This window comes from Eptatretus burgeri, chromosome 18 (assembly GCF_056783735.1).
Source record: "Eptatretus burgeri isolate ZD-2024b chromosome 18, Ebu_testis_v1, whole genome shotgun sequence".
NCBI lineage: Eukaryota > Metazoa > Chordata > Myxini > Myxiniformes > Myxinidae > Eptatretus > Eptatretus burgeri.
The window spans coordinates 14,560,001-14,585,749 of record NC_140978.1 but is presented as its reverse complement, the minus strand read 5'-3'; the positions used below and the strand labels follow the sequence as shown (position 1 = coordinate 14,585,749).

The following is a 25,749-nucleotide window of genomic DNA, read 5'->3' as shown; positions in this document are numbered from 1 at the left end:
ACGCGGGGGCTGATTGGCTCGATCGCGGTGAGACCGAAAGGTCCACCCGTGACTGGTTCCCGGCGTTAGTCCGAGAGGGTCACGACTGGATTGTCCGTCCGGTGGGCGACGTGCCGCGATTCGAGTTACGTGGCCGTCAGCACGCCGGCGGGCGCGGAATCCGCAACAATATATATATATATATATATATATATATATATATATATATATATATATATATATATATATATATATATATATATATATATATATATATTTAAATAATCCCAACACCCCAATCTTAACATACACCCCAAGGTTTCTGCTGGATACATGCGGAGTCCGCAGTTTCCCAGAAAGCCCGAGCGAATGTCTGCAAACCACCATCAACCCCCTTCTGGTGAGTGTACATAATAATGACTGTACATAATAAGTAGACGATTGTAGTTCTTTTGTCGTGCTTTTGTTGCTTATATAATTGCATATGTGTTTCATTATAATAAATGTCCTTGTGTGAATGTTAACCTGCTCGTTGCGTCCATTCCCTCATTGACTGAACATTTCGTGTGTTGGGAGTTAGAAAGCCGTTGGTTTGCCGTAATAGGGGGACATTTGGACCGACGGTTCTCGGCGATCACGCTGCTCGGAATCGCGCACGGACAAGCTCGCCTCGGCGGATTGTTCCGTACGAGTTCCGTCGAGGGTGGAATACCCCGGTAGTTGGTTCACGTGGGTACTTAGGTACATTGAAGATTGGCAATTGACCTTACCCCACGTGATCTGCCGATTTGCGTATTTCGGTTCTTGTACAAGGACCCGTCACTTGGAGTCATCCGGGCGGTGATCTATATTCCAGGCGATCGGTCGGGCCGGCTCGACTTGCGGCTACGTTCAGAGCGGTCGGTTGGCGGCCGACCCCCCCGGCCCGTAACAATATGTATATATATATATATATATATATATATATATATATATATATATATATATATATATATATATATATATATATATATATATATATATATATATATTTAAATAATCCCACCACCCCAATCTTAACATACACCCCAAGGTTTCTGCTGGATACATGCGGAGTCCGCATTTTCCCACAAAGCCCGAGCGAATGTCCGCAAACCACCATCAACCCCCTTCTGGTGAAATTCCCAAAATTCAGAATAACCCCTGTTAACCACCACCCTCCTCCATTACCAACAATCCTATCTTCTTCAACATTTGCAGCTTTTCCTTCCTGAGAGTTTGCTTCCGTATGTATCTTGTCCACCCCATTCATCATCTCTTACCCCTCATCCCTCCCCAGACCCATTATTTGTCCAAATCTCACCCTATTCCTTCATTCAACCCTGCTGTTGGTATCCTCCCCCCCTCCCCTCTCTCTCTACTGTTACTTTGGCTCTGTGGCATCTTGAACCATTCAGTGTTCTAGCTCTTCCACGAGCCTTGACTGTATCCAAATTTTTTTTTAAACATTGATATTTCCCTTAGAATTTGACACATTCATCAACTTCCAATTCTCCATAGAGCTCTTCTATCTGCTGTCTGTTATTTCAGTGCCCAGCCATTCCATCTTCGCCTCACAACAATTATTTTGTGTTGATAATGAGAAATTTAGGTCAATACATCAAAGTGTATGTAGATTTTAGCTGCAAGTGTGTATATATATATATATATATATATATATATATATATATATATATATATATATATATATATATATATATATATATATATATATATATATATATATATATATATATATATATATATATATATATATATATATATATATATATATATATATATATATATATATATATATATATATATATACCAAATTTACCACCAAATGTTAATAAATAGAATTTATTTTGATTTATAAAATTTATAATAAAACCATTTTTGACTACTGCAAAGTGCTTGATTTTTTTTTTTGGCTTCAGATTTTGTCCCATTCATAAAAATTATGCCTGGTGTTAGCTCAATGGTTTGGGTGGTGGGCTTTAGATCCAAGGATCATGAGTTCAAATCCCACTCAGCTGTTGAATTAATACCAGGTGGGGTTGACTGCCTGTCATCCTTCCGAGGTCAGCAAAATGAGTGCCAGCTTATTGGTATCCTGTGTCAGAGTGGCGACCTGTCTAGGATTGTACCCAATAGCCAAGGGGTCTGCTTTGGCAGTACCAACGCTCTGCACAGAGTGTGGTCCAAATGGATGGATTCATATACATTACTCCAAATTGAGTGCAGTTGGAATGAACCCAAGGGATTCTCTCGACTCTTCCTGTGTGACAGCTAGCTTTCCTTGTTCTGCTCGCAGTAGGAGGCAGCACCTTGTCTGACAATCAGAGAACAATGGTAGAAGGCTACGACTGGATCGTTATTCTAGTATACATCGGTTCGTGGAAGAGCTAGAACATTGAACAGATCAGATTTTAACATAATACTACATAAGCTGCATAAATGTTCACTTTTTTTTAGCAAAAGCAAATAATGTGCAGTATTTTGAACATACATATAAGGATATATGACAAGTAAACACTGAACATCATCCACACGATCTGTCGATGATCGATGGAGTACGAACATTACACCAACTGCTGTTATTTTATTTTTTCTGGGTCGATTTCCACATGGTCTAAATTCTCGTTATTATGAATAATCTTTCAGTTGAATTTTGATTAAATGATAGCAAAGATGATTAAACAATTTTACTGATCTGTAAATAAGATTTCGTGAGATATTTCTTTTTGGAGTTTTAAACATTTAAAGTCAGCATTGAAAAAGTCATTTTCAGGAGAGTTTACAGCGATTCATTTACTTATTATATACGAGGAGTTGCAAGAAAACTTAAAAACACGAAGGGACAATTTTGCGTATCGTGCTTGTGCCTTATCCACATCACATTGACTGATTCTATCATTTTTACTGAACTTTTAAGTACTAACTGCATTCTGACTTTCAACATGCTGTAACTTCACATCCACGTCGCATTCCTAATCAACTTACACATTTAATAATATTAATAATTTTAATATTTTTAAACAGCAAATTTCGACAGGGAGAGGCCCACAATATAGCCTCCACTTTATAAGAGATACCGTGTAATTTTTTTTAGTGTCCACAACTTTGTTGGAGACAGGAAAGTAGGCTCTACATCCCGATATGAAATATGACTTGCTCTGAGGTGCAGCACTCCCTGCATAATATGCAAGAGAGCAAATTCTTCACCAGGCAGGCGATACGTGCGCGAACTGCCAAATAAGCTCTCTTGCTGTCATTGGTGGACAACACCTGACCTGCCATGGAGGTCTTGCTTCCAAGTATTAATGGATCGATGCTGCCAAAGCTGACAGTGTTTGATATGATTTGGAATGTACAACCCATTAAGTCCTTGGCTGTCCTTATATATGGCTTATTGTTTTAAAGTGAGATTTTAAATTATCATGAAGGAAGTTTTCATGCTTTCCTTCATGACTTTAATGTAATATTGCCTCTGGCCTAAGCCGTCAATCTAATGCCCGAGACACCTCTATTTGCCAAGTTGGAACAATATCATTGGCATGTGGCGTGTCCCACATCTCCGTTGCCCAGGACCGTATTTTAAGGCTGTATGTTTGAACATGGCAACTTCTAAGATAGCGTGCACACATGCTGTTTGACTGAACCAAATGCCAGTTCACACTGAATTTGTTACGACGTACAATGTAGTAAAAACAGCTATCCACCGAAATGTGGAATTAATAACAGCTTCCTGCTGCCATTGCGCTTTCTTTTTTGTTCAAATGCAGCACAAGGCTGCGGGGTAGCTTCATTGCTGATGGTGCGGCCATGTCACCAATGCAATGCCCTCTGCTGGTTCAGGCAGGAATTTGGAATTTAGTCGTGTTGCCTGCAATAGCTCGTCTCCTTTTCATGAAGTACATCGTGGGATCTTTAATGTCCACCAGCGAATGCTGCAAGACGGGATTCCCATTTGACATCCATCTGTAGGATGGCGCACACACATTGATGAATCAGCCTGAATGTGAAACACTGGGATGACAGTTGAAAGCTGGGTCGGGATTCAAACCCAGGCTAGACAGCTTCAAGGTGAGTGTGCGTGCGTCCAGGCCATCCTATCAGCCCAGCATCGTGCTCACAATAGCCAACCATTCATGCAATATGTATAGAATCTGTATATATGTAAACATTCATTTATTTTCACCAGTATCCTGTAACTACTTGCATTTTCTTGTAACTGTATAGGCCTCTTTTTCTTGTAACTATGTAAGTATAGTGTAAAGGAACACCTGATTTTACGTCTATTTTTAACAGAAAGCGACAATAAAGACACTTAATTATTCCAAGTGAGATTTAGTTCCCTTGGTAATAGGTATAAATACACAAAATATCATTTTAAATGCATGCATATTTCATATTTATTGCACAGTGCTGACATATGTATGTATATATATATATATATATATATATATATATATATATATATATATATATATATATATATATATATATATATATACACAATTATTTTGGGCTTCTCCATTTCCAAGCTGTGTGCCAAAGTTGTATTCTGCAAGGCAAATGCATGAGGACTGACAATCCTTGATAGGAGGCAAATTGACTGCAACACAGTAAGAAGGAACATTTTAATTCTGAGATAATCTCAGAATTTTTCAGAACATGTCTTGAATGTGCCATTTTTTGATCGAACAAGTCTGCAGCAGCTCGCGTGGAGATTCAGCAAACAGCCAGGGATGCAACGCTTATTGGAAGTGCAGTGTGAGTGGGAGGAACACCTCCTGCACTTTCCATTGACAGCCAACAGCCACACCTGTGAGCAAGCCCACTACCTCAGTGGTTCGAAGTCTCGAAAAGGTCGTTCCACCGCAGGAATTGAGCTCTCCCACAAACATCTGCCCTGTGCTTTCTTCCTCTCAATCCGAGCACTCTTCCTGCACGTCGGTCTTCGTTTTGAGCTCTCGCACTATTATGTTTGAAATTTTCTCAGGGAATCTTTTGTTGTTTTACTTTGTTGCAAAACGACTGAGACTTTTTAACCTTTAACCTCTTTCTCCCATATTGCATTCATTCTTCTTTGCTTTCTGTGATCAAGCCCTGTTCTGCCTGATCAGTCTAATGACTGCCCTATATTGCTTGACCTGCTGTGACCCCATCATCTCTCACTTCCTTGGCTGTTTGTTTAGCCTGTCTCTGGACGTCGTTTAATCACGAACCCTTTCATACCTCAGCAGCCTTCCAGAAAAGACCGCAATGTTTTGTGGGAAAGCAAATGGCCTCAGGCGCTCTGGGAATTTTTCAGAATACCTGCGTAAAACATAACGAGTCTAAACGTGCTCTGCTAATTAAAGTTCTCTCTCTCTCTCTCTCTCTCTCTCTCTCTCTCTCTCTCTCTCTCTCTCTCTCTCTCTCTCTCTCTCTCTCTCTCTCTCTCTCTCTCTCTCTCTCTCTCTCTCTCTCTCTCTCTCTCTCTCTCTCTCTCTCTCTCTCTCTCTCTCTCTCTCTCTCTCTCTCTCTCTCTCTCTCTCTCTCTCTCTCTCTCTCTCTCTCTCTCTCTCTCTCTCTCTCTCTCTCTCTCTCTCTCTCTCTCTCTCTCTCTCTCTCTCTCTTCTCTCTCTTCTCTCTCTTCTCTCTCTTCTCTCTCTTCTCTCTCTTCTCTCTCTTCTCTCTCTTCTCTCTCTCTCTCTCTCTTCTCTCTCTTCTCTCTCTTCTCTCTCTTCTCTCTCTTCTCTCTCTTCTCTCTCTTCTCTCTCTTCTCTCTCTTCTCTCTCTTCTCTCTCTTCTCTCTCTTCTCTCTCTCTCTCTCTTCTCTCTCTCTCTCTCTCTTCTCTCTCTTCTCTCTCTTCTCTCTCTTCTCTCTCTTCTCTCTCTTCTCTCTCTTCTCTCTCTTCTCTCTCTTCTCTCTCTTCTCTCTCTCTCTCTCTCTTCTCTCTCTTCTCTCTCTTCTCTCTCTTCTCTCTCTTCTCTCTCTTCTCTCTCTTCTCTCTCTCTCTCTCTCTTCTCTCTCTTCTCTCTCTTCTCTCTCTTCTCTCTCTTCTCTCTCTTCTCTCTCTTCTCTCTCTTCTCTCTCTTCTCTCTCTTCTCTCTCTTCTCTCTCTTCTCTCTCTTCTCTCTCTTCTCTCTCTTCTCTCTCTTCTCTCTCTTCTCTCTCTCTCTATTCCACCAAGGCTCAGAGCAACTACAGTGAGCTTATTTAGTCACAATGGAACTGATAGCAGGTGACCTCATCTGGAGTTCTGCACCATTGTTATGTTTCTTTCTATTTTGTGTAAGAAAAGTGGAAAATCTGCGCAAAGCAAACGTTTGACCAATAACTTAAAAATTGCATAACATTAATGTTTTCACAATATGTCCCCTAATTCTGAGGAGATCATGATCAGCCGAAGGAAAATAGAATATGGAAGAGTTTGGAAACCTTAAAGTGACACTCTCGGTTGGACTTTGGGAATACAACTTGAATTGTATTACATAAAGGAACAGCTCTAATATTTCTAGGCCTCTACAAAGAAAACTACAATGGCCCTCGGTAGAGCGCGTGCCTCCACCAGGCTGAACTGTTTACGTTTTGTATCCCACTGATAGGGTGCATTCTCATCCAGACTTGAAGCAAAATCTAATCAGCTTGTTCCTGTCACCTACCCAACTCATCCACCAAGTTTTGTCTGAATCCTTTCACAGCATTTTGAGATGTTGTGCTATATATCGTTCTTGACCCAATATCTCAATGGTGAAGAATCACTTTAAAAATTCTCACATTCATCTTCACGAAATTCGAATCAATTCATCCTTGTCGCACAATCCCCCAATTTCTGTCTGAATCCGTCCATAACTTTTTGAGATACCATGTTCACAGACAGATAAACAGGGGTGAAAACATAACCTCCGTTCACTTTCGGTGGCAGAGGTAACTAGAGGGGCACTCGGTGGAGCGCATACCTCCACCACATAATTCCTGACCGATGAGAGCATATCGGGCCCAATACATTTTTGAAATATCATGCTATACAGTACTATATAGTTTTTGGCCCTATCTTTCAATGGTGAAGAATCACTTTAAAAAAATAAATAATTATCTTATCCAGATCCGGATTCAGATCTTCACCAAAATCGAATAATTTCGTCGTTGCAACACTCCCAAACTGTCCACCAAGTTTCATCCAAATCCCTCCCAACTTTTTGAGATATCATGCTATATATGAGGCCTGGCGAGGAGGAGTGATGTGAGCGACATTTTTTAATGATATGATGATAGGCTCGGATGATAGGGGAAGGATTAAAATAGTGCTATATGGCATAAACTCCAAAATGGCCGATGTGGCCCTTATATCACTCCTCCTCGTGGTGCCTCATCTCGTTTTTGGCCCTATATCTCAATGGTGAAGAATCTCTAAAAAATTCTAGTAGTCGGATTCGAATCCAGATCTTCACCAAAATATAATCAGTTTGTCCTTGTCACACACCCAATACGTTCAAACAATTTCATCCATATCCGTCCGCAACTTTTTGAGATAACCTACACAAGGACAAACAAACAGATAGACAAGCCGGTAGGCAACATGGGTGGTCGCTATATAATTGCATACTTGTCATACAGTTTTTGAGAGATAGGGCTGAAATTTTTTGACAAAGAGGTTGATTATAGTGCTCATAAAAGCGCAGAAGCCGATTTTTGATTTTCGAAAAAAAAAATATAAATTTTTTTTCGGATTTTTTTCAAAAAATTCAAAGTCCGGTGCTACGTAATGGTGGCGTCCATAGCGACGGTGCTCAAAAGCATACAACTGGATCCTGGTCTGAACCTACCAGTCAAGTTTCATCAAAATCGGTTGACTCCTCTGGCCTCCAGAGCTGTCCATTACATACATACAGACAGACGGAAAACCTGATAATAACGGTAGTCTAGTGACTACCCAACAGAAAGAGGTGAAAACATAACCTCCTTCACTTTCAGTGGCAGAGGTAACAAGTAATGTTCTAATTCTGTCAATTCACACAACCATGTGAGAGACTTTATTTTAAACACAAAGCCCATAATTGCATTTACAGTACATTATGTAGCATTTTGACCTGCAATTTTACAAGCCTTTGCATACGTACTTACTTGTGCAAAAATACAAAATGTTGCAGCCTAAACTGCGTTTCGGTGGGTGGGCATCGCCTGGGGTAACATGGCACAGTCAAGGTGATCCACTCACCTCTTCTTTTGGCTTCACGAATTGTACAATGATTCATGTGTTTTTTTATCATTGTATCCATATTTTTTTTGTAATGAGGGATTAGAGCGAAAGTGCTGTGCCATCGCAAATCCCCACACTTCCCACCTTCAGCAACGTTGCAAGATAGCAAAAAGTTACACCAGGAATGACCCGATATCAAATTTTGAGTGACCTCTGTAATCCCCAGTCCCCACCCTTAGCATTATCTTAGGTTCAAATCCAAAAATTTGTTGCCTATTTAATGCGTCCCCCAATGTAGATTGTATATGAAGCTTCATGAAATTATTAATGCTTTGAAATGTGATGCTGCTCTCATATCTTCTCACCACATGTTGATAAAAACTCCCAAGTTTGGTAAAGTTCTGTACAACCGTTTAGGAGGAGATAGCGTGACAGACGGGCGGATAGATGGACAGGCAGACGGATCAGATTGCAATACCCCCCCCTCACCCACCCTCTATTTTTTTCAAAAAGCACAGGGATGAAATTACACCTAGTAGGTTTTGGCTTTTCTTCAAATACTTGTGGTCTTGATCATGACCATTTCAGTTGCATGGGTGGGGAGAAAGCAAAAACAGACTGCAGATTTTATTTTTATTTTTTCACCATGATTTTACCTTTTGTCTGATACTAGTGGGTTACCCACTCTTCCGGTTGACACAGAAGAGGAATTTTAAGTAGAGTATGTTCAATCTTCACTGAAACTAAATGTTTGATCATCCCACAAAGTTTGCTTGAGATTAGCCCAGTGACCAAGGAGTAGTTAAATAAGGTGCTGTGGATGACGTCATTGACATTGCAATTTGACCCTCATTTCAGTATCGCTGCTGCCGGTTGCTCGGGAATTATCAATTAGAGGGGGACAAAAAAATCATATCATGGCTTTGTGCGGCATGTTTCTGGCCTGCATGAGCGAAAGGCGTGGCCTGTAGAATGGGCAGTGTTTGTGACACTGGGGAGAGAGGGAAAAGCGTGGCCTGAAGAATGGGTGGTGTTTGTGACACTGGGGAGAGAGGGGAAAGCGTGGCCTGAAGAATGGGCAGTGTTTGTGACATTAGGGAGAGAGGGGAAAGCGTGGCCTGAAGAATGGGCAGTGTTTGTGACACTGGAGAGAGAGGTGAAAGCATGGCCTGTAGAATGGGCAGTGTTTGTGACACTGGGGAGAGAGGGAAAAGCGTGGCCTGAAGAATGGGTGGTGTTTGTGACACTGGGGAGAGAGGGGAAAGTGTGGCCTGAAGAATGGGCAGTGTTTGTGACACTGGAGAGAGAGGTGAAAGCATGGCCTGTAGAATGCGCAGTGTTTGTGACACTGGGGAGAGAGGGGAAAGCGTGGCCTGTAGAATGGGTGGTGTTTGTGACACTGGGGAGAGAGGGGAAAGCGTGGCCTGTAGAATGGGCAGTGTTTGTGACACTGGGGAGAGAGGGGAAAGCGTGGCCTGTAGAATGGGCAGTGTTTGTGACACTGGGGAGAGGGGGGAAAGCGTGGCCTGGAGAATGGGTGGTGTTTGTGACACTGGGGAGAGAGGGGAAAGCGTCGCCTGTAGAATGGGCAGTGTTTGTGACACTGGGGAGAGGGGGGCAAGCGTGGCCTGTAGAATGGGCAGTGTTTGTGACACTGGGGAGAGAGGGGAAAGCGTGGCCTGAAGAATGGGTGGTGTTTGTGACACTGGGGAGAGAGGGGAAAGCGTGGCCTGGAGAATGGGCAGTGTTTGTGACATTTGGGAGACAGGGAAAGTGTGGCCTGTAGAATGCGCAGTGTTTGTGACACTGGGGAGAGAGGGGAAAGCGTGGCCTTTAGAATGGGTGGTGTTTGTGACACTGGGGAGAGAGGGGAAAGCGTGGCCTGTAGAATGCGCAGTGTTTGTGACACTGGGGAGAGAGGGGAAAGTGTGGCCTGAAGAATGGGCAGTGTTTGTGACACTGGGGAGAGAGGGGAAAGTGTGGCCTGAAGAATGGGCAGTGTTTGTGACACTGGGCAGAGAGGGGAAAGCATGGCCTGGAGAATGGGCAGTGTTTGTGACACTGGGGAGAGAGGGGAAAGCGTGGCCTGGAGAATGGGCAGTGTTTGTGACATTTGGGAGACAGGGAAAGTGTGGCCTGTAGAATGCGCAGTGTTTGTGACACTGGGGAGAGAGGGGAAAGCGTGGCCTTTAGAATGGGTGGTGTTTGTGACACTGGGGAGAGAGTGAAAAGCGTGGCCTGTAGAATGGGCAGTGTTTGTGACATTTGGGAGACAGGGAAAGTGTGGCCTGTAGAATGCGCAGTGTTTGTGACACTGGGGAGAGAGGGGAAAGCGTGGCCTTTAGAATGGGTGGTGTTTGTGACACTGGGGAGAGAGTGAAAAGCGTGGCCTGTAGAATGGGTGGTGTTTGTGACACTGGGGAGAGAGGGAAAGTGTGACCTGAAGAATGGGCAGTGTTTGTGACACTGGGGAGAGAGGGAAAAGCGTGGCCTGAAGAATGGGTGGTGTTTGTGACACTGGGGAGAGAGGGGAAAGCGTGGCCTGTAGAATGGGCAGTGTTTGTGACACTGGGGAGAGAGGGGAAAGCGTGGCCTGAAGAATGGGCAGTGTTTGTGACACTGAAGAGAGAGGGGAAAGCGTGGCCTGTAGAATAGGCAGTGTTTGTGACACTGGGGAGAGAGTGAAAAGCGTGGCCTGTAGAATGGGTGGTGTTTGTGACACTGGGGAGAGAGGGAAAGTGTGACCTGAAGAATGGGCAGTGTTTGTGACACTGGGGAGAGAGGGAAAAGCGTGGCCTGAAGAATGGGTGGTGTTTGTGACACTGGGGAGAGAGGGGAAAGCGTGGCCTGTAGAATGGGCAGTGTTTGTGACACTGAAGAGAGAGGGGAAAGCGTGGCCTGTAGAATAGGCAGTGTTTGTGACACTGGGGAGAGAGTGAAAAGCGTGGCCTGTAGAATGGGTGGTGTTTGTGACACTGGGGAGAGAGGGAAAGCGTGGCCTGGAGAATGGGTGGTGTTTGTGACACTGGCGAGAGAGGGGAAAGCGTGGCCTGGAGAATGGGAAGTGTTTGTGACACTGGGGAGAGAGGGGAAAGCGTGGCCTGAAGAATGGGCAGTGTTTGTGACACTGGGGAGAGAGGGGAAAGTGTGGCCTGAAGAATGGGCAGTGTTTGTGACACTGGGGAGAGAGAGGAAAGCGTGGCCTGGAGAATGGGCAGTGTTTGTGACACTGGGGAGAGAGGGGAAAGCGTGGCCTGTAGAATGGGCAGTGTTTGTGACACTGGGGAGAGAGGGGAAAGCGTGGCCTGGAGAATGGGCAGTGTTTGTGACACTGGGGAGAGAGGGGAAAGCGTGGCCTGTAGAATGGGCAGTGTTTGTGACACTGGGGAGAGAGGGGAAAGCGTGGTCTGGAGAATGGGTGCTGTTTGTGACAGACAAGAACTGAGCTTTACATATAAGATATTGAACGATTATTTATTTTGTTGAATTGTTTTTAAATAATTGTAAATAAGAGTGGAGGTACATTCAAAGTACACCACCCCCATGCCAAATAAATAAATAACATCCTCCAGCGCGTGACATTGCCGGGTGCCTCAGGTGGAATTGGGTTTTTTGGGAGGGTGCAAACTCCCAACGGAATTGGGAGGGAGCAGTGTATAATAAATAATTGATTAATTGCATCATTAAAATAAATAAATAGTAATTGTAAAATAATTAATTTCTTAACCAATTCGCTAATAGCATACCAAAACCACAACTGTTTCATCTGAATCTGTAACTTTTTGAAAATTAAGTAATTCATCGAAAAATGAATAATTAATTGCTTAATTGATTAATGAATAAATCAAAAATACTCTTTATAGCCAAATCACCGGTTCACTGTCATTTCCAAATATCGGCTTCCTCACTCAAAAGGTGCCTGAGATATTGCCCAGATGAGAAAGAAAATAAATAAGTAATAAATAAATTGATAATAATTAAGTAAATATCAATTGATTAATCAATCCATCAGGACCACAATCTGTACAGAGCATGAGTGATGCTGAAGCAGTCTCCTGGGCCATTGGGCACAATCCTGGAGAGGTCACCACTCCAACACAGGATATTTGAATGGCTCAGTCATCCCAGCAAGCTGGTACATACTCATTTTGCCAAACTCAGAAGGATGACAGGCTTAGTCTACCCCACCTGGTATTAATCTAATGGACAGCAGGATTTGAATCCAGGACCCTAGGATCCTGAGCCATGAAGCCACCCTAACCATGAAGCCAACACCAGGCACATTGGTTAATCAAAAAAATAAAAAAATACTGTTTTTCCCAAAGCACATCTTCACTTTTGTCACCAAATTTCAGCTTCCTCGCTCAAAGAATGGCCGAGATATCACCCGGACAAACAAACAAACAGAGTAAAAACTGAGTACTCCCTTACTTCGGTGCCCGTCGATGACATCTTGCCTTGCCTAGATATGGAATTGGGAAGGAGCTGTGTACAATATGCCAGTGTTATTTTAATCCCCAGTCGTGGAAATACATTCGGGTCTCATATAATACAAAAATATAGATGTGTCTCATATATGATTGCTCTCTGTATCAAAAATATGTTATATTAAGTCTCCACCCCCACCCCTCCCACAGCCTCCAATTCCACCCACTCCAAAGTATGTATGTACGAGATGGCCTGCCATTTTTACAGATAGGATACCATCACGATAGATGATAAAATATATCAAATGTGCAATCAAATGTACAGCAAAAATTCCTGTGATCCCGACCTAATAATTTAATTAACACAAGGTAGTGGGTGTTCAGATCAATTGCAGAGCATGTTGCAAACATGGAAGAGACTGCGCAAAAACAGGACCAGGCTTCTAATTGTGCTTTATCATAAAATCAAAACACACCTTGTTGTTAAACACCACGAGATGGGGTATGAACATGGACAGACGTTCGAGCTGCATCAGATGCAGTGTACATCTCGTGAAGATGACCTTATGGTACCAAGTATACATTGAGAAACAGGCACACATATTTAAATGTGGCGCCAGGTAACATCACACCATTTAACAGTGATGATGTATTCCACCACACTGTGCTGGTAATGGCAACAATGAGTAATTGATGTGAAAAAAAATGATTTATCAGGACGCCGTGGACCTCCAACCAGGAGCATGATAAGCAACACGGCCCTCACTTCACAGATGACGTCAACACACGTGATCGTGCTTTTCTGTACCTTTTGGGTCCTTCTTCATCATCTTCATCAAAAACCACTCGGATGAAGTACCTTCTGTGTCGCTTCCCTTCGCAGAACAGCTCACCCGGATGTTGGGATTGTGGCAAAGCCTTCGGGACCCCCAATCTTTGATGATAGGAGGGAAAACAAGAGGTAACATTCCCGGGTCCGATTGCGGGAGAGTGTGTCGGAGTGGTGCTGAGGTGTCGTCCACGAGATGGTGGGCTCCTTGGGTTAACCCTTCGGGTGGGTGGCTGGACTGTCCGATCCCGAAGAGAGGATGATCACCTGTCTCTGTTATCATTTGAGCTCAAGCATTTAGACGTCAGTATCGCAGCACTCTCTGAGGTTCGGAGACCGGATTGCGGCAACATCATGGCAGGTGGTTACACCAACTACTGGTCTGGTGGCTCTGATGGTTACCATTCCCAAGGAATTGCTGCAGCTGTGTCCAATAAGCTGACTCCAATGATAATTGAGGTAACACCGGACAATGAGCATATTATGAGTAAGGATTCGTCACTCCTTGGATGTCATTTCCCTGGTCTCTGGTGATGCTCCAAATGAGGCGAGTGATCTCACCGTGAAGGACGCATTCTATTCCACGCTGGAGTCTGTGGTTGAGCAGTGCCCCAGTTGAGATACAATTCTAGTCTTGGGGGATTTCACTGCATCGACTGGAACTTATAGGGATGGTTATGAGACATGTGTTGGTCCCCATTGGTCTGGAACTGTGAACCTGAATAGCACGAAGTTCCTTGACTTTGCAAGAAGTCATGGACTTTGGGTGGCCGGTTCATGGTTTCGGCACCCAGAAGCTCATCGCTGGACTTGGTATTCCAACACTGGCAGTGTGGCAAAGGAGATTGACCATGTGCTCGTTGATGGTCGCTGGAGGATGATCCAGAACTCCAGGGTCTACCGGAGTGCTCAGTTCCTCAATACTGACGACCGGCTTGTTGTAGCAACTCTTAAGTTGCACCTTCAATCCAGGAGAATGGTATCATTCCAGCCTCGGCTGGATGTTGGCAAGCTCAAGGATGAGGGGGTAGCTGAGGAGTTTGCGCACAAGCTGAGTGGAGATGTGGGGGGTCTGGGTGATTTGGGAGATCTTGAAGATTTGTGGAGTGCCTTCAAGACCACCATCCTTGATGATGCCGGTGGATGTCTTGGAATTCACCATAGGGCGAAGAAGAATTTTGTCTCTCAAGGGACACTGAATACCATTGACCAGAGTCAAAGGGCCAGGCTGAATGGCAGAGCTGAGCTGTTCAGGGAGCTGAGGCGTAAATCTGTATGTACGCTAAGGGTGGACAATGAGGCCTATCTGGAGGAATCTGTGAGAAGGTAGAGCATCACCTGTGGTCAAGTGATTCTCGTCCTGCTTACAGGCGAATTCTCACATTGCATTCATCCATTCTATCCCTCGGTGTACTGCAGTTAGAACAGAGAGTGGTAGGCTCTTGGCAGAGGAGTCCGAAGTGAAGTCCCGCTGGGCCGGTTACTTTGAGCGGTTGTACCAGGCTGATCCACCACCTGTTGAGTTGGACATCAGGGGTGTTACATTCGCTGTTACTGACCCTCCAATCAACTGTCGTCCACCTTCGTTTGTGGAAACGCAGACTGCGGTGAACCATTTGAAACGGGGTAAAGCTCCAGGGATCTGTGGCATCCATGCTGAACTTCTCAAGGCTGGTGGAAATGCTGCACTCATGTCATTGCATGCAGATCTGTGCTCTACCGAGAACTTCGGCATCATCCCAACTGACCTGAAGAGGGACCTTTTTACTCTCTGAAAAGGTAAGGGTGATTGCCAAGACTGCAACAACTACCGAGGGGTGATGCTGCTCTCAGTTCTGGGCAAGGTCTTTGCTCGGATAATTCTCCTTTGGGTTTGCCACCATCTGCTTGAGCACCAACGTCCAGACCAGCAGCAGTCAGGCTTTACACCAAAGAGGTCAACAATTGACCATATCCTTGCTCTTGGGACCCTCACTGAAGGCAGATGAGAGTTTCGGCAGGGGCTGCTTGCAGCCTATGTTGTTCTCAGTAAAGCGTTTGATTGAGTGGATCGCGATGCCCTCTGGAGGATTCTTGGTCTTCGTGGGGTGCTACCAAAACTCATCGATCTGATGTCTGAACTCTACTCTGGAACTGAGAGTGCTGTGAGATGTGGTGGTGCCATCTCTAACTTATTTACATTTGTTACTGGAGTTCGACAGGGGTGTGTGCTGGTCCCCACACTTTTCACCACTTGTATCGCCTGGATTCTGGGGAGGAGGTCGGAAAAATCAAGCGGCGGTGCATCATTTGGCAATGTCAAGATCTCTGACCTTGATTTCGCAGATAATGCAGTCCTCTTTGCGGAGACTTTTGATATCCTTTTGGGGGCCCTCGCGTTGCTGAATGAGGAGTCGGAGCCACTGGGATTACGGGTTTCCTGGGTCAAAACTAAGATCCAGGCTTTCAATGACATCTTTGATGCTGCTGTCCTGTCTGTGCCGGTTTGTGGTGAGGATGTTGGGGTCGTGGAGAGATTCACTTACCTTGGCAGTGATATTTATGTCTTTGCTGGCAGTGAGTCAGAGATCAACAGACATCTGGGTTGGGCCTGGAGAGTCATGGATTCACTGGATCATGGGGTGTGGCGCTGCTTGTACTTGTGCGCGAGGACAAAAGGCTGAGTCTTCAGGTCCTTGGTGCTTCCAGTCTTGCTATATGTATGTGAGACTTGGACTCAGACCAGGGATCTGAGATGGAGACTTAATTCCTTTGGTACCAGGTCTCTTCGGAGAATCCTTGACTATCGCTGGTCGGATTTTGTGTCCAACGAGTGGTTGCTGAGAGAGACTCAAATGAGATTTGTTACCTGCATATTCTGTGAGCGTCAGCTATGGCTGTATGGACATGTGGCTTTTTTTCCTGACGCTGATCCTGCTCACCAGATTCTCTCAGCGATGGAGTCTCGTGAGTGGAGGAGGCCAATGGGCCGACCACATGCCTCATAGTTGCAACAGGTTGATCGGCATTTCAAGGAAATGGGGATGGGCCAGGCATCTGCCTGGGGGGAGGCCAGATGGAGGCCCCTGGAGTACCAGTGGAAAGTGCATGCAGGGACGCGCTGCTCTGGTGCATGCTCCCATACCTGACATGACCTTCATCATCACTTTAAAGATCAGGTCAGGTATGGGAGCATGTGCCAGAACAGCGCGTCGCTGCGTCCACTTTCCGCCGGTACTCCAGGGGCCTCCGTCTGGCCTTCCGCCAGGCAGATGCCAGGCCCATCCCCATCTCCTTGAGATGCTGGTCAACCTGCTGTAACCACGAGGCACGTGGTCGGCCCATTGGCCTCTTCCACTCACGAGACTCCCTCGCTGAGAGTATCTCGTGAGCAGGATCAGCGTCAGGAAAAAAAGCCACATGTCCAAACATCACTTTAAATCACCTGACATCACTTTAAAAGCACTGTGTAATTCGCTTTATCTCATGAACATTCAAATGTACAAGCTTTTCACAACTTCATCCTGCTTGCCACAACCTGAGGTAGGTGTGGTAGGGGGCGAAACTTGACTTCCATTTGGAGGCGATAAACTTTGTTCACTTTTTGAAGTTTTACTTGCTCATGTAAAGCTTCTTGCTTATAACCAAAATTGCTGTTCCCTGTACTGAATTTCCAGGGTGGTCCCATACCTTGTTCATGGTGTATGTATTTTTTCAAACAGTTTCGAGCGAAGCCACGTTGCTTTTCGCTAAATGTTTGGAGAAAGAATATTCACTGCCATAATGGCATGGAAACCAGAAAAAGAAGGAAATCCTACTTCAAGCCAACCTTGGCTCGATTCAGATGCAGATTCCTTCAGCAGTACTGAAGTTCTCTGTGCATATTTCGGAGTGCTGAATGATTACATCTGACGCCGAAGGTGAACGTAGGTTATGTATTCATTGCGCGCTGTATGTCTGTCTGTTAGCAGGATATGTCGAAAATGTATGGACAGATTCAGACAAACCTTGGTGGACAGATTGGGTGTGTGACAAGGACAAATTGATGAGATTGTGGTGAAGACCTTGATCCCGATCTGGACCAATAATTATTTTTAATTTTTACCTCTGCTACCAAAGGTGAAGGAAGTGAAGTTTTCACCCCTTTCTCTCTGTTTGTTTATCTGTTTGTTTGTGTTTTTAAGTAGGATATCTCAAAAAGTTGTTGACGGATTCAGATGAAACTTGGTGGACACGTTGGGTGTGTGACAAGGACAAATTGTTTTGATTTTGGTGGAGATCCAAGTCTGGATCTGGTTACGAGAATTATTTCATTCTTAAAGTGATTCTTCAACATTAAGAAATAGGGCTAAAAACGATATATAGCATGATATTTCAAAAATGTATTGGGCCAGATATGTTTTTGGGGATCAAGCATTGCGTGGCGGCAGAGTTATGTGCTCCACTGAGTGCATCTATAGTTAAATGATGGATTCAGATGAAACTGCATGGACAGGTGTGGTGTGTAACAAGGCCAAATTGATTAGACTTTGGTGAGGATCCCTATCTAGATCCGGAAACTCTATGTTTTTTTTAAAGTGATTCTTCACTATTGAGAGATAACCCCAAAAACGATATGTAGCATGATATTTCAAAAAGTTGTGGACAAGTAATGACAAAACTTGTTCGTTAAGTTGGGTCGGTGACAAGAGCAAGCTGATTAGATTTTGGTTAATATCCAAATGCAGATCCAGCCCATCAGTGGGATACAAAAAGTGATTCTTTATTTATTATCTTTTTTGAGCTATCCCTTTTGTATTTATTCAATATGACTTCTATTTTTATTCTGTCTTTCATTGAGGAGATTCCATACAGCTCCAGGCTACAAAATTTGGATTGACTGAAAATTCATAAACTGATTCTGTGAAGCTGGGTCAATGGACAGGAAGTAGTTGTTTCTCACTTGCATCGTGGATATCCTCCATTAACGATGTAGCCTACTGTATATCTACCTTGTCGCTTGGGGATGTCTATCAATCGCCATTCTCAATAACAGTTTGATCTATATCTTCATAGAGTCGATCAATCGACATAATGATTTGCATATGAACAAATCTTCTTTTTTATTATTGTGTTAAATTTCATAATCTCTTCATTGTCGCCATGAGTTATTGGAATCCCCGAGTTGGCTCACAACAATAAAGGTCCATGAATGGATTACTCGTCTTGCGCTATCTAGCTGATGTGATTGCAGAAACTTAACAAATAACAGGCATGTTCAAATTGTGGCAGTATTAGATTTGGTGAGCATGGTCTACATTGCCACATTTTTATTTGTCGAATTCAAATTAGTGAGAGTCCATTGTGATTGGTTTTCTGATGACTGGTCAATAAAATTGGTACGTATGGTACTCATTCCATCATATTGCATATTTGTTGAACCGGTAGCCTGCTTATCTACTGTTGTTCTGGTTGGTTGAACTGAAATTTAGATCTATAGGCCTTGTATATACACACCTGGGTTTCAACCATTATAAATATCTTTTTTGTTTTTGCATCATTGAACTAAAATCTCTAGACATCCTCAGCTCTGTTTGTTTACATCTCAGCTTTATGTGTCAGGCACAGCTTTGGCCATTGTGTTTATTCAGTATATATTTAAGAACCCCTGTATGAAGACCAAATAGATCACATAATCGTAAAATCGTTTCAAAACGTTCGTTCCAGTGGGCAATTTTGCTGCACACCTGCATAAAGGGGGAAATGCCTTTGACAGATGATCACGTAGCCAATTCTGTGCTGAGCTTTGCCTTTCTTGATTGACATACATAAAAGGCCGATATTCTTTCTCGCTCCCCATCGTCTCTGCTTCGAGTTTGTTTTGCCTTATGGATCATTAATCAAGTTTATTTCACATGTACACTATTCTGTCAAACGAATTGCTGGAAAACCTACATATACAAATGTATACGTACACGTCGACTTCTACCGATGACCTTTGATGAGCATCTAATTTGAGGCTTGTATTGACTGAGAATATTTATGCAACATGAGCAGTTATGTTGATGCTAAAACCACTTAAACGTTCAATTAACACATAAAAGGATCGACTTTAGAAATGTGCGCACTCGTCTTCCTTGGACTCCCTCGGTAAAAGTTAACCAAAGGGCATATACGTGGGCATGCATGTGTATGTGCAAAAGGTATGTATAAGCTTGTCTTTCTGAAACATAATCATGTCATTGAGGGGATCTGATATAGATTTTAAAGTAATAAATGGTAAGACAAAATAAGTGCAGGAGAGATTTTTTTCAGTTGAATAGACAGTCAGAGAGCCAGGGACCACACCCTGAGAGTAAATAAGAGGAGATTTAGGATGGTAGTAAGGCCAGTGTCTTTCACTTAGAGAGTAGTAAAGAAATCGAGTAGTCTCGCTGGAAAAGTAGTGGTAGCAGAAACAGGAAAGACATAAATATGAGTTAGATATGTGCCAAGAAGGATTTGGGATTGAGGGGTTCATGGATATTGGTAGGGATGTTAGCTGAGGTATGAATCAATGATTGTCTACCAGTGTCATGATTGTGATGTCTGTGTGACTGTCTTGTCAAACTATTCTTGGTCTTCCGTTTGATTATGTTTGTACCATATCCTGATGCTCTGTGGACAGTGCTTCCCTGCTGACGGTCCTTCGGTAGCTGGTACATGTTGCTGTGTTTGAGCCTGGAGCGAAACTGCTGAAATCTTTCTGCCTGGGTTATTCCCGCCATCTTTGCTTTTGTTGCCTACCCACTTCTTTCTAATTTTTATTTTCACAATTATCTTTGTTCATTCTAATTCTTGCATTTTCTTCTCTTTCATCTCTTTTATGTTGTATTTCTCTCTTTTGTATTATATCTGTTGAGGGAGAATTTAATTCTTGCAGAAAGTTTTCATTAATGCCCACTTGGCCACACCTGGATGGGTTTTAGGGTTGTGGAGTAGCGGCTGACACCCGAGTCCTGTTCAGGTTCCGCCTGATGGATCCATCTTTGCACACATTGAGTGAGTGGAGGAAGTGAGAAATCGTGGAATGAAGGCGGCCTTCTGTGGCACACAAAGAGACTTTCACAAGTAAAATGCCAGACTGTGTTGAATGTCTGAAATATGTCCAAGGAGATGGTCTTAACCTCTTTAATGTGGTGGAGGGCACCCATCTGTTGCTGATAGGGGAGCTGAATCCTGTCCATAGTTGAGTGACCAGGACAGAATCTAAGATTATGGTCAAAGACCAGGCTGCTTGAGAACAGGAGATACTTGACATCAGAAGGAATGATGAATTCCATGACTTTGTTTGTATTTGGAAGTTATCTCACCCGCTTATAGTTTTTGGGTGAGTTTTTGCACTCTTCTCGTAGACGAGAGGGATGCTTGCTGACTTCCATGAAGAGGGGAGGTGGTCAAAGAAGAAATACAGATTGAATGGAGCAGATAGAGAGGAAGTAACAATAAATAAAGCAGGATTTGAGAACTTGGGCACTTATGCCATCTCCGCCCTATACCGAAGCAGCGTCAAGGCGAGACAGAACCTTCTTTACCTTTTCAGGTGAGAAGAACACTGAGTCAAGTAGAGAGTAGATACATCGGAGTACGATGGTGACTGCAACCCCCACCACAACTTTTCACTCGCAAGACTGTCTTCTTTATCCCTCACATTATTTCTCTCAATTGTTTCTGTCCGTAATTACATTAATTATAAATATATGAGTCCCCCTATCCTCCCCAAGGTTATTGCAAAATATTTTTGGAGCACAAACCAAGATCAATAAGCAATTGGCTACTTCCCAACCAACAGGGTATGTGAGGCTAAAATATTTCCTCTTTTGTTACAGTGCAGCAGGATGTAAGCAAAGCAATAGAAGCCCTGAGATAAGGATTGCAATATTAGTTGCCTGCCCATCTCCAGCTGGGCAACTTGTCTTCTGACTACCTAGTGGATGCTGATTAGCGTGCTCTCCTTTTAAATGGCACCTATTGTGCGCAGTATTCAAAATTGCAGCGCACTTCCCTTAATGCATGCTCTCTGTTTTAATTTGCACTGAGGTCTTAGCAATACCTGCAAGAAAGATGGGTTCCTTTGTGTGAGCAGGTAATTGTATTCCAGGTCTCATTATGAATTCCCATACAAATGTTTCTTCATTGTCCAAAGCCTCAAACTCAAACGTTGAGCACTGTTGTGAAATTGTAAATAATTTTATCTGCCTGGAAGTGTGGCAGAGCTACAAATTGTGATGAGGTTTTATGAGATTGAGGCAAGTACGGAAGAGATTGGGAGAAGTGGGAAATCTTGAATAAGAAATGCTTTAACGACTAGACAACATCCAAAAATGCAAAGCCCGTCCACATCTGCTTTGTACTCAAACTAAACTTGACAAAAATAACAGCAAAAAAAAGTAAATTTGATTAATCAGTGTTCTCCATATTCTCAAAATATAAGTTGTTTGAAAATACGATGACATAAGCTCTAATGATAAATTACGTACAAATACATCCACCAAACTGAATGGCACTCTGTAGAGCACATACATCCGCCAGTCTGAACAGTTTAGTCTTGTATCCCACTGATAGGCCACATCTGTATCTGGACCTGAACCAACATCTAATTGTCTTGTTCTTCTCATCTACCCAACTCCTCCACCAAGTTTTGTCCTCACCCATCCACAACTTTTTGAGATATCATGCTATATATATATATATATATATATATATATATATATATATATATATATATATATATATATATATATATATATATATATATATATATATATATATATATATATATATATATCGATTTTTGCCCTATCTCTCAATGGTGAATAATCACTTTTAAAATTCTAGCATCCAGATCTAGATCTTCACCAAAATCGAATCAATTTGTCCTCAACACACACTCAATCTATCCATCAAGTTTTGTCTGAATCAGTCCATAACTTTTTGAAATAACCTGTTCAGAATCAGACAAACAGTGAATACTGAATACATAACCTCCGTCCACCTTCGGTGGTGGAGGTAAATATATTGCCTGTTACATATCAATCAGCAATGCAATTCAAATCATTTGTAAGGCTTTACATCATAACATTTGTGCAATAATATCTCAAAATATGTAAAAGGTGAAGGCGTGAAGCAGTAAAAAATAAGTCCGAGCACTCCTTTTGAAAATGAGGAAGTTGTGAAGCTGGCTGAAACTACTTTCTGATTGAGTAGCATGCATGCCTTGGGGTGCAGATTGAGATCTCCAGGATCAAAAATCTAAGTAATATCCTGTAATTAAACAAATCTACATTTACACAACAAATAGGTGGTATAAAGAGTTTTTTTATGCCTTTGTACCAATTTTTTTTTCATGGTATGTTTGTAGTAATGTTATGCCTGTTTTCCAAGTCTACATTGTAATATTATCTTTAATTTTGATGACAACTTTAATCTACATCGATCTTTCATTCTCATTTACACAATTGATTGACAACACTGGCAATTTTTTTTTCAAGTCACGTCCTCGATAACGAGAAAATAGTCGACATTTCTAAAATACTGCCTGCACTGAGAATGCTCCAAGAATAGCAAGTGTTAAACCAGCAGCTTTATTTCCGTAACTGCTTGAACCTCTTCCATTATGATTTGGAATATTTGCACATATAATGTTTTTAGGGGATGCACATTGTTTTGTAATGTAACAATGCATATTGTTACATTTGTGGGAATGCAGGGAGGTGGCAATAGGCGCAAAGCATGGATGACGATTCGTGACGTTTCAGGTATATTACATAATAAATGCCAGGTCAGCTGTTGGATCAGAAATAGGACCTTTTTGTGTTGTTGTTTTTTTCCTTTTCCATTTGCCAAGCGTTTCTTCCAACTATCCACTCCCTTGACTCCTTGCGGAATTTTCACTGATGGTGGTGTGCACAACCACGACTGTGTGAAGGACTCGACCCTTTTGCCCTCTGGATGAAAAAGAGAAGAAAGAGAAGAACAGGGCGTCTACTTCTCGGCTGTGGAAAACAATCTTTGCTTCGTGGTGTAAACAGCCTCAACATGCTGTTGTGTGGGGTATTCGACCCTGGTGAACCCTGTGAAGGAATGCTGTGGGCATGAAGGAGGTGAGGAAAGGAAAAGAGCATCTTCTGAGGAAGAAAGAAATTGCAGAGCGAGATGACTGGGCCCTTTTTCTTTTTTTTCACGTCCAGTGCCGCTCACACCCGAGTGGATGAAACCGTCTTACGCACTGGCGTGAACCTCATTCCCTTCCTTATCTTCCCTTTTATTTGAATTCCCTGCAAATGTTGCTTTTTTTTGCTTTTCTTCCCTTTCCTCACCCTGGTTTAGATAGAGGGTACATGTGTGTGATGTTTCGGCCTTTCGTATCGCTTGTGTGGCCTGTGTCATTACTTATTAACTAATTAAGTAATCGTCATACCTACCTGATTTTCTTCCTGTATCGTTTTGCCTTCAGTGAATCTTGTCCCTTGATGGAAGTAAATTGATTGCCTTTCATTGTGTTTGACTTTGTGACATTTTTCCATGGGGTTGTGTTGTAAAAACTGCATTTAAAATAGCAAACGCGTGATGTTTACACACAAGTTTGGAAAAAAGTGTTTTAGTCACAAGCTCCCTGAGTTGCCAGTGTGGTGGTCTCTAACTCTACTCCTTGTGCACATTCTTAAGTTCAAGTTTCCAAAATCAACTAAGATAGCTTAAAGGCTTTGACTTGAAGGGCTGGGACTAGGACCAAGAGCCGCTGACATCACTTGTTCACCTGTAACACTCGTAGTTGGGAGTGACGTTTGGGACCTGAGTTCAAATCCCATAACCCATAACAATTGAGTCAGAAGTGAGACCTTTAGACCCATAGGACTTCCAAATTTAGAGTTAATAGGTGTCAGGAAAGTGCAGGGGATCCCATTGTGAATTAAATATTAATTTAAAAAATTGAATTGTTTTGGCACGAGTGGGAAAGAATTCATGCACAAGATGGCTGATGTGCATGACATGGCACAGTGCGGAGGCCACAAGGATGATGGAAGTGAGCCAGGCGTGGTACCTAGCGAGGAGCTGAGGGTAGGAACCTCCTCCATTCCTGCGTGGTCTCGCCCGGAAGTGGGAGCAATGTTCTTCCAGGCCATGACAAACAAATGATTGTCATTAAAAAATAATCAGATTTACCAACGAAGGAATTCATGCAGTGGTGCATGCCTCGTATGTGGCAGGCTTTTGGGGTTAACTTTGATGCATGGTCTGTCCAGGAGAGGTTGCAACTGTTGGTGAGGCCAAGCAGCTCGACTGAATTTCTTGCAGTGCTTGACTGTGGAATTATGTTCATGTGTTTTTGAGACCATCCTTTCAGAAAGATTGTGTGTGAGTATGGTTTATGCCCACATAGAATAACATGCTACATTTGCAAAATCAGCATCTGATCCAAATAATATCAGTAGTTATGGAAGCAGTTGCCATCATGTTGGATGGAGTACAGTTGGGCATAAAGTGGAATCGTAAGGGAAGAGGAAATGAGGGTAATCCAAGGCATCAAAAACAAGGAGCAAGACTGGGCCAGAAACGGTGTCTTGTGTAACTCCAGGCTTTACTGGGAGAGGAAATCACAGGATTCCATTGACGGCTATGCATTGACTGAATGAGCAAAGGAAGTCAGCAAGGCAGAAATTGAATGTCCTTAAATTCCATAGACAGACATCTTGGAAAGAAATGCAGGATGTTAGGCAGCATTGAATGGCTTCGATATATCAAGTGAGACAACCCTGACCTCATGTTTAGGATTCATAGCTTCTTTCCCTTGTTGAGTGAGAAACAGCAGCATGTCCAAAGTTGAATGACGAGGGTGGAATCCAAACTGATGATCAGAGATTATGCTGTTTGAGAATAAGAAATACTTGAAGTCATAAGATATTAGTAGTTAATTACCTTGAGCCTGCACTTTCTGAATAATGGGTTTCTATGGTGGATACCAAGTTCAGTAAAATGAATGCATAGATTTTGAACAGGATGGAGGGAAGGGTAAATGAAAATATGAAGAAAAGCTGTACAATGTGGACACGCACCATGGGGCATGTGACACAGTTCTCCAAGTGATCCAGGAAGGAGAAGCCATATGGAACAGAAATTTGGGAGTGTTGTATAATGCTGCATTAATTTGGATAAAAGATGTTTAATTATAATTGAAAAGTAATCTTGAGAATTAAAATGGAAATTGATGATAAAGAATGAGTGTGAATGGAAGAGAGAAAACGGGACAAAAAGAGAAGGAATGTGATACATGATCACCTTAGATGCACGGATATATGACCGA

The 25,749-nt window shown here is 42.9% G+C and overlaps 1 protein-coding gene across 4 annotated transcripts in view; it reads left to right on the top strand.

Annotated features, from left to right (window-relative positions):
• The window catches only part of LOC147008638 (protocadherin-9-like), a 252,420-nt gene that overhangs the window by 139,897 nt on the left and 86,774 nt on the right, over positions 1-25,749 (top strand). Inside the window, exon 4 of one of the 4 annotated variants that reach the window (XM_085864058.1) lies at positions 298-379. The exons of 2 other annotated variants lie outside the window; for them this stretch is intronic. In XM_085864058.1, coding sequence (XP_085720184.1) covers positions 298-379 — 82 coding nt within the window. Of the gene's footprint in view, positions 1-297; positions 380-23,154; positions 23,933-25,749 lie in introns of those variants that run through there. One more of the 4 variants, XM_085864059.1, reaches the window with a different exon arrangement.